Raw genomic sequence first — 13388 nt, forward strand, 5'->3', positions numbered from 1 at the left:
AATGTTCATAAGTCAATGCCCAATCGTGTGATATGCGAAGGTATGCGCTCTACCGAGTGCCCGTTCTAGTTTGTTGGTGTTTTCTGTTTTGGATAATTCTTTCAATATTTCTATTCACATGCCTGGTGTTTGTCTTTGTTAACCTTTGGTTTCTAAATTGGTTTGATGACCCATTCTGTACGTTCCCCTTTGACTTCATGACGTCAGCATGTCACAGGCTTCAATTGTGTTGGTAACATACTGACATTGTCATGGAGCTCAAAACACAGTAGGTACAGCCTCAAAGCTTCCCTAGCAGGCTGGAGACTTTCTTTTATGGCTTTTAGCTCTCTTTGTTAATTTTTCTGCTCACTTTGTAACCCATTTTAAATGTTCACAACCTCTCACATGCAGCAGTGTTTGAAAGTTAAAACTGACTCCTGTGTTTTCGTCATGCCTGGTGGTTTACTGGTTATTCTGACAATAATTCTAGTAAAAATCACCATCGCACCAGTTTGGAATCCTATTTGTTTTCCTTATGAACGCATATGTGAATATAGATTTTAATCAGATCTACTTTTCATACTGGAAGTCAACATAACCCTTAATTGAGATTCATATGATTTAATACATGACTGGTTTGCAGAAAACTTGATGTTCATATTTTAGACGATGTTTATATTCTCCAGTTCATTTTTATACTCTGTAAAGGTAGTTTGTCCCTTTTCACAACATCAGACAAGCCTTTGCCTAAGCCACACTGTTGAAGCGCCTCCTTCTCAGAGCCCTGCTGGGGCACCAGAGGGCCCTTTGTCGGAGAGAAACACCTCTGAGCTCAAAGGCTGCATGATGGATGTTTATGTCTTGGCACTGAAGCTAAAGCCCACCATGAGGAGGGGGCTACTGAGGGGGGGGGAGAGCATCTGCGAGTCATATAAAACTTCCTCACAGTGGGAGAGCTTTTAGTTGGTAGCCCAGTGAAGAACTGAGACGGAGCAAGAAAAGAGAAGAACAACCACCAAACTGCAATGGTATCTCTAGGGCTGCAGATTCTGGGCGTGGCGCTGGCGGTGCTCGGATGGATTGGAAACATACTCATCTGTATCCTGCCCCTGTGGAAGGTGTCTGCTTTCATCGGGAACAACATCGTGGTGGCTCAGACTATCTGGGAAGGACTGTGGATGTCCTGCGTGGTGCAGAGCACCGGGCAGATGCAGTGCAAGGTCTACGACTCCCTGCTGGCCCTGCCCGCGGACCTCCAGGCGGCCCGGGCCATGGTGGTCATCGCCATCCTGTTCTCGCTGTTCGGCCTGCTGCTGTCTGTGGTCGGGGGGAAGTGCACCACCTGCGTTGGGGACAAAGTAACCAAAGCCCGAGTGGCCATCTCCGCCGGTGTTTTCTTCTTGCTGAGTGGGGCTCTGTGTCTGGTGACCGTGTCTCTGCCTGCCAACACCATCATAAAGGACTTCTACAACCCCCTGGTTCCTGACGCCCAGAGGAGGGAGCTGGGCGCATGTTTGTACGTGGGCTGGGGAGCATCGGGACTGCTGCTGATCGGTGGAGCTCTTCTCTGCTGTCAGTGCCCGTCAGGAGGAGACCGCTATAATGGAGCAAAGTACTCCGCACCTAAATCCACAACGCCCGGGAAGGAATTTGTCTGAGTGGCTGCATCACATGAGAGGCATCACATGACCGGCAGCATCTGACTTTACACACAGTCAAAACATGTGGCTTATGAAGTTGTGATTTGCATTTTTTTTTTCTTCTTACTAATAAGTGTGATTTTTAAAGATATGTGCCATGTTACAACAATGCAACATTAGGTAATTTCTTTTGACATTGTTTTGATACTAATTCAATATCAAACTGATGATGTTTTCATTGATGTTATTTTTATGTATTTGTTGTGGGATTTATTTGTAATTTTGTTTTTCATTACGATCATAAACAGATTTCTTTTGCAAAACCTGGTGGAACATGACAAAGTACATTTTCTTAAGCGATATGGTTCAGTAAAAGTTTTCAGAGAGTTATTTAATGCTAAATTCCAGAGAGAAATGATGCACTTTGTATACCATATAGTTACAAGTTACTATAAAGATTAAGATTTGTACACAAACACAAAGCATTGTTATAGATTAAACTATCTAAATTGTCATCTGGTGTAAAGATTGTAAAGCTATGTGACTATAAGTTATAATTCAGTTTAGCTGCACTTCAACCAGCTAAAACATGAACATGTTGCTTTTACATTCACTTCATAATCTAACATGCATACAGCATTTCCAGTGGTGATTTTGTAGTTTAACATTGTACTATAATCTACCTTTTTTTATATACTTTTCTATTTCTACAATACACTTTATTGTTTTATGTAACTTCTTGGGTGTCTCAGCTACTAAAATATCTGAATACTTCCACCCCTGGCCTCCTCATGTTATAGGGGATTTAGTTTCTCTTGTCAGACTGGTTCTAATTGAAAATGTCTGTAAAGAAAAGAAACCCATTAAAGAGGTTTAGAATATATCAACCTGACAAGAATTGGCAGATGTGCTCTCACTGGGCAAAGTGTAAATATCCATTCTTTGGAGATATACAACAGTTCCTTGGCAACATGAATCCAAGCATACACAGCACACTGTCTCTGGCAGGGACGTCCATTTTACTGGAGACAGAAACTGTAAATAACTGTCTCAGGGGATTCCACTATGGCATCTCAAACAAATACAGTGAGTACATTCCCAGGAGTCTACTGCCCTGGATTCCTGAGTGCCGTATCATCAGCGCTTATTGAGAAGTTCAGTTTCAGTTTGATCACAGTGTTGTCTGGAGGTGCAGAGCGGAGACGGGAGAGGAGCATATCAACAAAGAGGCTTTATTTCCAATTGGAAGTCCAACAGTGATCATGATATCATCATATAGTCATCAAAAAAGTTACATCAACCGCATATTGTTTATTATTCAAATTAACTTTTTAAAGATCATTGCTTTCACATATTCTTTAGCGTATTGTTTCAGAAAAATGTTACACGTTTTCAGACCTTAGATTTACAGATAATTGAAAGCATGTCGACCTTTGACCCAAGACGCCAGACAATGTATGTGACTTTACTTTGCTGTATGTTGTCACTTTCATGCTCCGGATTTATTATCGAGTTAAAGTGATTACAATTCTGAGATTCATTTTCAACCAAATACAAAGATTTCTTGTAAAGACAAATACACTACCGTTCAAAAGTTTGGGGTCATCCAGACAATTTTGTGTCTTCCATGAAAACTCACTTTTATTTATCAAATGAATTGAAAATTGAATTGAAAATATAGTCAAGACATTGACAAGGTTAGAAATAATGATTAATATTTGAAGTATTAATTTTGTTCTTCAAACGTCAAGCTCAAAAGAAGGCCAGTTGTATAGCTTATATCACCAGCATAACTGTTTTCAGCTGTGCTAACATAATTGCACAAGGGTTTTCTAATCAGATATTAGTCTTCTAAGGCGATTAGCAAACACAATGTACCATTAGAACACTGGAGTGATAGTTGATGGAAATGGGCCTCTATACACCTCTGGAGATATTTCATTAGAAACCAGACGTTTCCACCTAGAATAGTCATTTACCACATTAACAATGTATAGTGTGTATTTTTGATTAATGTTATCATTATTGAAAAAACAGTGCTTTTCTTTGAAAAATAAAGATATTTCTAAGTGACCCCAAACTTTTGAACGGTAGTGTACATAAAACAACATTTTTAAGCAACAGATCCTTCTGTGCCACCACTTCACGAGATCATGAACACAGACGGAGACATTCGATGCCGCAGTTGCAGCCAGAACACTCACACATAGTCGACGTTTGACGACGCGGTTCTCACAGGGGCGAACTTGGCAGGTGCGTAGGGTCTTGCGGCATCCTTCCGGGGGCAGTTGTTGCAGAGCAGGCCTCCTCCCAGCAGCAGCAGCCCGGCGGAGCCCCAGCCGATGTAAAGTGCGGCCCCGAGCTCCCTCCTCTGAGACGCAATCACCAGGGGGTTGTAAAAGTCCCTGATCACCGCGTGAGCCGACCACGACACGGGGATCATGATCATCATGGCCGTTATGATGAAGATCACCCCGGACACGATGCAGGCTTTGGCTTTGGCCACTTCGTCCTCCATGCAGTTGGTGCACTTTCCCCCGACCACGGCCATGAGGATGCCGAACACCCCGACGATCACAGAGATGACCACCATGGCCCTGGCGGCCTGCAGCTCTTGGGGCAGAGCGAGCATGGAGTCGTAGATCTTGCACTGCATCTGGCCGGTGCTCTGGACCACGCAGGTCATCCACAGGCCCTCCCAGATCACCTGGGCGGTGACGATGTTCGCCCCGACAAAAGCGGTGACTCTCCACATGGGCATGGCGCAGGTGATGATGGTGCCCAGCCAGCCGATGAAGGCCAGCAGCATACCCATGATCTGGAGGCCCTGAGAAACCATGATGATGATGATGATGATGATGATGATGATGATGATGATGCCGCTGCAGCCGGGAGGCAAAAGGTTGCTCTTGCAGAAATGTTCGCGTCTTGAAGATTGTTAGCCGGAAACACCACACACACACACACACACACACACACTCCACGCTCACACCTGCTCGAGGAAGACTTTGCAGCGCTCTGAGGTCCCACTGTGAGAAGAGGTCTGCTTCCCATAGCGGCTCAAACTTTCAGGGTGGAGTTTCTGTGCTCCCAGACAAAAGGGGAAAGCTGAGACTTGATATCCTCAAAGCTGGTTCTCTCTCTGTTCATTGTCCCCACACATACAAGCTTTGTTACCTCCAGCAAGACTTTGGAAGAGGGAACAATGGCTGCAGATTCCACCTGTGCTCACACACACACACAAACACACACACCCCAACACACACACACACACACAGACCCTATCAGATCAAGTCTTGAGCAAACACAAACTCTAAACTCCACGGTTTAGGTCATTTTATTCATTTAAAAACAACCAGGAAGTGGATGTTTCTGAAAGAAAAAAAAGTTATGCTATCCAATCTTTATTTAAACAACAGAGAATTAACCCTTAAATAACTTTTAACATTTTAATTTTCATTCAAGTGGATCATCTCGACATGTTAAATTAAAGGGACTATAATTGTTTTGTTCACGATCGATTTTTCGAGGAACATATTAATATTTCCCTGGCATTATTTACTCTCCTAACAAGAGAGAGGTTTGCCCTTTGAGGTGCAACGAGCTCAGCCTGGAGGCTCACAGCTTGAACAAAGACCAGTTTCCAACCACCTTGCCTCTTTTTTCCTGCCACACCTAAACCTGATGAACAAGGAAGTCACACAATAGATGGCTCTCAAATGCTTGGAGGGTACATTGTTTTTCAACATTTGTGCCACTGCATGTGAAAAAGGTACAATTAACAAACTGTGAATACAGTACATGAATTTATGTGAATTGTATATTGATTTGTTCCATTTTAAGAGCACTAGATGAATCATGTCGGGGAAATAAAAAGCAAGCACAAAAGATATTTGATTTGTAAACAAAATATTTAATTACAGTATAACATGGTACATCATATGATTTTTTTAAAATAACCCACATACAGCTTTTTCAGATTATATAATATTTTTTACGACTCAAATAAGACTTACAAATTACTAATATTCATATCAACAACCATACTGATACAAATAACTGTGTTAACATATAAAATTGAATTTACTCTTTGGGTGAGGTTTATTCCCCAATTTTGTATTCCCATCAAAGGCTCTCATGAGGAGTAAAACTCCAAATACTTTTTTGCTCACCCAGGAATATCACACACAACCCAGTAGCACCAGTGCATCTGTCCCAATAAATTTGGCTTTGTGGATCTATTTACAGACTTTTTTGGATCCGTTTCAGACAAAGTTTTTCCCGGACGCTGGTGCTGAGGCCTCGGAGCTGGCAGCTTTGTACCTTGCGGTGTAGGAGCCTTCATCCTTCGGGGGACAATTGCAGCACAGCATGCCTCCTCCGATCAGCATCAAGCCGGCCGCCCCCCACCCGATGTAGAGCGCGGCACCCAACTCCCTCTTCTGGGAGCTGACCAACAGCGGGTTGTAGAAGTTCTGGATGATGGTGTGTGCCGTCCAGCAGAGGGGGATGAGGCAGAGGATCCCAGCTATGATGAACATCACTCCAGCTGCAATGCCCACCTTGGACTTGGCCGCTTTATCTTCCAAACAGTTGGTGCATTGCCCCCCGGCGACGCTAAGCAGGATAGCCAGGATGCCCACCACGATGGAGAGGATGGTCAGGGCCCGGGCGGCCTGGAGGTCAGAGCTGAGGGCCAGCATGGAGTCGTAGACCTTACACTGCATCTGGCCCGTGCTCTGGTGCACGCAGTTCATCCAAATACCCTCCCATATGGTTTGCGAAGTGATAATGTTGCTGCCGATGAACGCAGACACCTTCCACATGGGAAGGGCGCACACGAGGATGGCGCCGATCCAGCCCAGGAGCCCCAGAGCTGCGCCCAGAATCTGTATCCCAGTGGACACCATCGTGGAGAGCCGATTTCTTGTTGAGTTGCTTCAACTGAAACTCTTTGAAAAACGTGACTTGAAAGGCCTCCCCGTAGACGAATTCCTCTCTGGCAGTGACGTAAGCCGGGGGGGTTGTTTGTCTCCTTCTGGGGATGGAGTCAGGTCCTTTGTTAGTCAGGTGAGATTGCTAAATGGGAGAGGATTCAGAGGAGCAGGTACATAGGATTGTCTTACTGAGAAGGGAGGGGCCATGGAGGAACAACAGCTCACCGTCGGCAGCGCCTGCTCTTCAGGTTCACTCCCCCAAACCCACAAACACCAAAACCTGTTCTCCCTCCCCCAACCATCCTGTTTAAGTTCAACAAAAGAAGGAATGTGAAACTGCTTTGCATGTGGCTACACATGCATTACTGAACACACAATTTGAAAACAATATGAGCATCTTATTGAAGAAAAAATGAGGGTAACAGAACATTTGTTTCGTTTATTTGTTTTTCCTCTTAATTCTCCCCTCCTCCATTTTCAATTTCACCTGAGGCAGCAAGAGGGGGGAGTAATGAGCTGAGTGAGAGATTACTCAGTCTGTTTGGAGTAACAATACCTCTGTAACAACACTTCCGACAGACCAAATATGGTCTTTTCCTCAGTGATTTAGGTGTGAAACATCTTTATAAACTGTGGATGACGTACTGCTACTAAATAACTTGTTGGAATGTTTTCACTCAACTGTGTTTGTTTTACTGTCTGAAAGATTGTAGTTTCAATTGAAGTCAACAAAGTATCAAAGCATGAATATAGTAATAATAATCCATCCATCCATTATCAATACCGCTTCATCCTCATTAGGGTCGCGGGGGCGCTGGAGCCGATCCCAGCTGACATAGGGCGATAGTAATAATAATAATTGTCCTAATTGCTAGGAGCGGAGACGCTATTGCAAAATAGGATATTGTAGGAGAACAAATTTAAACTAGATTATAAATGAATTTCTGTAAAATAAATTGTGAATTATTAATTTATTCCTGCAGGTTCAGTGGATTGAACAGACGACCTTCCTGTCACAATTTGTAAATATGTAAAAATAAAAATAATAACTTTATTTTTATAGCACCTTTAAAAACTAAGTTTACAAAGTGCTCTAAGCCAAACAAATAGAATGGTAAGATACAAATATAAAATAAAAAACAGACAAACTAAATTAGGGCAACCAAAGATCTGCATTAAAGGACGCCATCACTTAAAAGCTGTTTTATAAAATTAAGTTTTAAGAACTGATTTAAACGAAGTTACTGATTCTGTGAGCCTTGTCCCTTATGTAAAGTAAACTTTTTTTTAAATCGCATTTCATTTTTCTTTTTTTCTTTATTATTGCAAGACAATTGGTCCAAAAGTATGAACCTGTTGCTCCAGATAACAAATCATCTACTTGAACATATTGTGATTTATCAATTCTTCGTGACCCTCTTTGTGTCATTCAACATCAATTTCCCAGTGTGACGCCCCTACAAATTAAAATGTTGATTGTGTCCACGATGTGCAGTGTTGTTTCAAAGACGTATCTGTGTAAAAAGCGTAAACATTGATGTGCTTCAGTGTATTCAATGGCAGGTATTCTGCCATGCTCGGTGTTGGTGTGACAATAGTACACAGAGTGTGTCCTTGCAATAAAAAGGTTTACATAAGGAAACAGACAAAGTCATGTGACCTCCGGGGTTAGATAATCACAGAGTCTGTAAAATGGTGAAATGGGCCGATTGTTATTTTGTTACTTTAAGAAACAGAATTACATTTCTCAAAACAAATAAGTAAAAAGTGAAAAAAGGCTTTGAGGGAAGCTCTGTTGTGTTCAGTCTGCGTGTGTTTATTGTTTATTTATTGGATCCCCATTAGCTGACGTCTTAGCGACCGCTAATCTTCCTGGGGTCCACAGAAAGGACAAAATACAATACATACAAAAACATTTAAAAAAATATCGTGAAACCAACAGTTAAAAATAGTACAACAAATTTAACAAATAGTGCAGTCAGATGCTCAGTACAGTTGAAGGATAAGATATATGTTATGCAATTCAACTTAATTCATACAAAGAAAAAGAAAATCAGATGACTAAAAAGCAATAGAATACGTCAAGTGGTGAATGTTCTTAGGTGCGCCTTTAATTGTTTTTTGAATGACAAATTATTACTCGTGCGAGTTAAACGAGGAGGTAGTAAGTTCCAAGCGGTAATTGCACGATAGATAACAATACGTTTGAGGAGGTTAGTTCTTGGGGTGTGTTCTGTGAATCAGAGGCCTGATTGTAAGTGTGAACATATAAGGTTGTTTTGTTCAGAGAAGATCACAGAAAAATAGATATTTCTGGGAAATTGGTGTGGGCGGAGGGCAAAAAGGCAACAAAAAAGAGTCAGTGTTATGATGTATCTGACAGGCCTGGGTTTACTAATGAATGTTGTAACCCTGACATGAAAAACACATGTTGACCCCTGTCTGCTATTCACCGCTCTGCCCAAGGGAGGCAGCAACCTCTCCTTTCAAAATGCTTTGTGCATGTGTGTGTGTGTGTGTGTGTTTTGTGGAGTACACACTTCATTTCCCAGAAAGTCACTCAAGGTTTAAACCAAAGAGGAACCAGAGTTAGATTTGTTTATACCCCCAGTTCATGGTCATGTATGTGAACCTGTTGATTTCATTTCATATGTCCACAACGCAGCAATAAAATATACAACTCGGGTTTCGTTTGGAGCTTTCTGCACAAAGAGAACGAAGGATGTCGGGGGCGGTGTAGCATCGCCCGGTGTTCAAACAGCATTTAATGTTTCCATGAATCTCAAAGCAGCCATTAAATCCAAGGCTACCTCTTTCAAAAGACGTATTACTTAGTAACAGAGAGTCCCCTTATGGAGCAGTTTCGCCACCGACCAGTGACGTAGAAAAGGCTGCATGTGGAAATCCCCATCTTTGTTTGAAATGGGAATGTTTAAAGTGAAAGGCTGGTGATTGGCGAGCAGCTATTCCTCCTATCTTATTATATTCCTCCTATACGTTTGATTTTGACCAACATATTGGTGTGTTAAAGTGAGTTTGTTTCAATTCAATTCAATTCAATTCAGTTTATTTGTATAGCCCAATTTCACAAATTACAAATTTGTCTCGGAGTGCTTTACAATCTGTACACATAGACATCCCTGCCCCAAAACCTCACATCGGACCAGGAAAAACTCCCAAATAACCCTTCAGGGGAAAAAAGGAAGAAACCTGGAGGAGAGCAACAGAGGAGGATCCCTCTCCTAGGATGGACAGATGCAATAGATGTAATGTGTACAGAAGGACAGATTTAGAGTTAAAATACATTCAATGAATATGACAGAGTGTATGAATAGTTCATAGTAGGCATATTCCACGATGGAGACCTCCACGATCCATCAGGCAGATGGCGGTGGGGAGGAGGGGGAGTCTCAACAGGACAGTGGCGTAGTCATGAGCAGGAATTCCACGACCAGACGATCCATCAGGCAGATAGGATCTATGCCGTCTCATAGGGTCCGATGACCCCATGAGACGTAAAGTCAAAGGACTTCCGGGAGAAAGCAGAGTTAGTAACGTGTGATTGAGAGATGAAAATTCATCCTTAAGGAGAGAAAAAGAGGAGATAGGTACTCAGTGCATCCTAAAACGTCCCCAGCTAAAAGCCTATAGCAGCATATCAAGGGGATGGACCAGGGCAAACCTGATTCAGCCCTAACTATAAGCTCTGTCAAAGAGGAAGGTCTTAAGTCTACTCTTAAACGAGGTGACTGTGTCTGCCTCCCGGACTGAAATTGGAAGCTGGTTCCATAAAAGAGGAGCTTGATAACTAATGGCTCTGGCTCCCATTCTACTTTTAAGACTCTAGGAACTACAAGTAGTCCCGCAGTTAGTGAGCGAGCTCTCTAGGTGGGCAATATGGTACGACAAGCTCCTTAAGATATGATGGAGCATCACCAATCAAGGCTTTGTAGGTTAAGAGAAGAATTTTAAAAGTGATTCTTGATTTTACTGGGAGCCAGTGCAGAGCAGCTAGTGCAGGAGTGATGTGATCTCTTTTCTTAGTTTTAGTGAGAACACGAGCTGCAGCATTCTGGATCAACTGGAGGGACCTAAGAGACTTATTAGAGCAGCCTGCTAATAAGGAGTTGCAGTAATCCAGTCTCAAGTAACGAACGCTGAACCAATTTTTCTGCATCTTTTGAGACAAGATGTGCCTGATTTTGAAATATTACGTAGATGAAAGAATGCAGTCCTTGAGATTTGCTTTACGTGGGAGTTAAAGGACAAGTCCGATCAAAGATAACGCCAAGATTCTTTACAGTGGTGTTGGATGCCAGGGCAATGCGCTCACAGAATCCACATCACCAGATAATTGATCTCTGAGGTGCTCAGGGCCGATTAAAATTACTTCGGTTTTGTCTGAGTTTAACATCAAGAAGTTGCAGGTCATCCATGTTTTTATGTCTTTAAGACATGCTTGAATTTTACAGAGTTGGTTGCTCTCCTCTGGTTTTATCGATAAATATAGTTGAGTGTCATCTGCATAACAATGAAAGTTTATGGAGTGTTTCCTGATAATATTGCCCAAAGGAAGCATGTATAAGGTAAATAAAATTTCACTGTTTTGCGTTGTTTAAACATAGGTTTGTAACACGCTCCTGGCTGTCACATGCAGGTTTCTCCCCCCCCAGCACAAAAGGATGAGCACACTCTGTGTATATTTCATAATATCCTTTATTATGGTACAGACGCTGCTCTCCTGTGCTCTCCTGTGCTCTCCTGTGCTCTCCTGTGCTCTCCTGTGCTCTCCTGTGCTCTCCTGTGCTCTCCTGTGCTCTCCTGTGCTCTCCTGTGCTCTCCTGTGCTATCCAACCTCATATAGGGAAGAGACACAATCACCTGATCCCCTGCAGCTGAGACCAATTAGGCCTCTTCCCAGCACCTGTTCCCTGAGCCACTCCCCCACAGCCTAGCCACGCCCACCACCAGGTTGTAACATCTTTATCAGGCCCTCTCAGGCCGACAGTTTCTATTGAGTTATACTCCCACTCTCAGTTTAGAAGCTTGTCCTCTTTAATATAAATCGAAGAAGAAGTTTTATTCATGTATCTATTGTAGTCATGCACAAGTTTCCTTTTGTTTCCTCTTTTGCGAAATTATTAATTTCACGGTTGCTTAAACTTACTTTAACGAAAGTGTTATTTTTAATATGTTGGAGGTTAAGTCTATATCCAGGAGAGTATAACAAAGGGTGAAGGCCATTGCAAGTAAATGAAATGTAATTACATAGAGCTGGGTAAGGGGAGAGTAATCTTTAGGAAAAAAACTACTAATATTGTCAAAGATACAGTTAAGTAAAGCCTCACAACGTCGACCGTTGACTACACAAATACGTGTATTTTAAATGTAAATTTTATTTTACATTTATTTTACCAGGAAATGCCTCATTGAGATTACAAATCTCCTTTACAAGAGTGTCCTGGCCAAGACAGCAGCAGTAGCACGTTACACAACGTTTCAGACAATACAACATAAAACAGCAACAAACAATATTTTAAAAAAGAAAAAAGACAATATTTTTAGATCACAGCATGAATAAAACCAAAACTAAGACTCAAGTCATCACAACCCAGTTCACACATCTTACAGTTTATCTGTAGTGGATGATTTTCTCTGTCAATCTGGAAAGAAGGAACAAAGTCTCTGAATCATAATGGCCTTCATCTGTTTTGTTCCGTGCAAGGAGGAAGTCCTTCACAGCTCTCAGGGAACTCTGTGACACCAGATTTAACAAAGCAACAGTCACAGCCTACTTTACACAGATTCAGGTTACACCTCTCAGCCCCGGTCAAACAAAGTCTTAAAGTGTTGATTATAAATTATATGACAACTTCAAAGAAGAAGTCCTCTCTCCTACATCCTGAAAGGTCAGCTCCTTATCTTGATAAGGCCCCCTGAGAACTTGTATCTGCTCCCCTAACACTCTCTGTTTCCTAAACCCCCCGTTGTGAAAAGCCTATATCTTTACGACGGCAGGCTAGTCGACTCCTTATGCTCCCGCTACCCTAGATCACTCTCCCGATAAACTACTGATCACCTAAGCTATACTTTCACATAATATGACATTATTATATTTTACCATTACATATCTCAGCACGGATAACACATGAAATGAAATAATCGTTGAGGTGTTACTCCCAACACACTGCGTTACCATAGTTATAAACTGACACTTCTAAGTGGCCCTGCCCAACTGTCACCGTGTCAGTGTGACAGGGAAACAATACAGAAAAGTAAAGTGACATAACTGCTTTGTGAACCACAGATTACGTCCTTAGAGTTGCTGCAGACTCGTCTGTAAATATCCTGCTCAGCCAACGGCGGCAGACGGTGCAGTCGCAGCCACAATGATGGACGTTGCAGTCGGCGGCTCCGTGTTTAACGCTGGCATCTGTGGTGTGATGAGGTTGGTCCAACCTTGCAAGTGAAGTGGTAACAGATAAATCCCACTCCCCTTAATTACCTCTATTTTGCACCCTATTTTTTTGTTTGTTATAGATTTATGTCTTTAATTTGGGGGGGAAATAATTTGCATAATAAAAACCTGTACAAACATAGAATATACAAATAAAACCAATAAATGTACTTTAGATACAGAGCCGGTTGTTTTACTCTGTGAAAGATTGTGATACGTTTGAACTCAACATCGCTGCAGCACTTCTCAGAGTCTCATGTTATTTGGTTTTTCCTCGGCACCCGTGGTTTAAAGTCCACCAGAAACAAGGATTATGGATGCTTGCTCCAACCAGCCGATGGGGGCACAGTTCCAGAGAGTGATATGTGTCCA

At 42.2% G+C, this 13388-nt stretch overlaps 2 protein-coding genes across 2 annotated transcripts; one reads left to right on the forward strand and one right to left on the reverse strand.

Annotated features, from left to right (window-relative positions):
* The first annotated feature begins 1007 nt into the window (after nt 1-1007).
* LOC130212299 (claudin-4-like) lies at nt 1008-2073 on the forward strand. The gene has a single exon (XM_056443484.1). The coding sequence runs from the start codon at nt 1008-1010 to the stop codon at nt 1638-1640; it is 633 nt and encodes a 210-aa protein (XP_056299459.1). The 3' UTR covers nt 1641-2073.
* A 1749-nt stretch (nt 2074-3822) lies between these two features.
* Nucleotides 3823-6696, reverse strand: LOC130212284 (claudin-4-like). Its single transcript, XM_056443483.1, has 3 exons — nt 6045-6696; nt 5271-5280; nt 3823-4449 (listed from the first exon to the last, which is right to left on the reverse strand). The coding sequence occupies exons 1-3, from the start codon at nt 6530-6532 to the stop codon at nt 3823-3825; spliced, it is 1125 nt and encodes a 374-aa protein (XP_056299458.1). The 5' UTR covers nt 6533-6696.
* Nucleotides 6697-13388: the final 6692 nt, after the last annotated feature.

The sequence above is a fragment of the Pseudoliparis swirei genome, chromosome 3 (genome assembly GCF_029220125.1).
Source record: "Pseudoliparis swirei isolate HS2019 ecotype Mariana Trench chromosome 3, NWPU_hadal_v1, whole genome shotgun sequence".
Taxonomy (NCBI): Eukaryota; Metazoa; Chordata; class Actinopteri; order Perciformes; family Liparidae; genus Pseudoliparis; species Pseudoliparis swirei.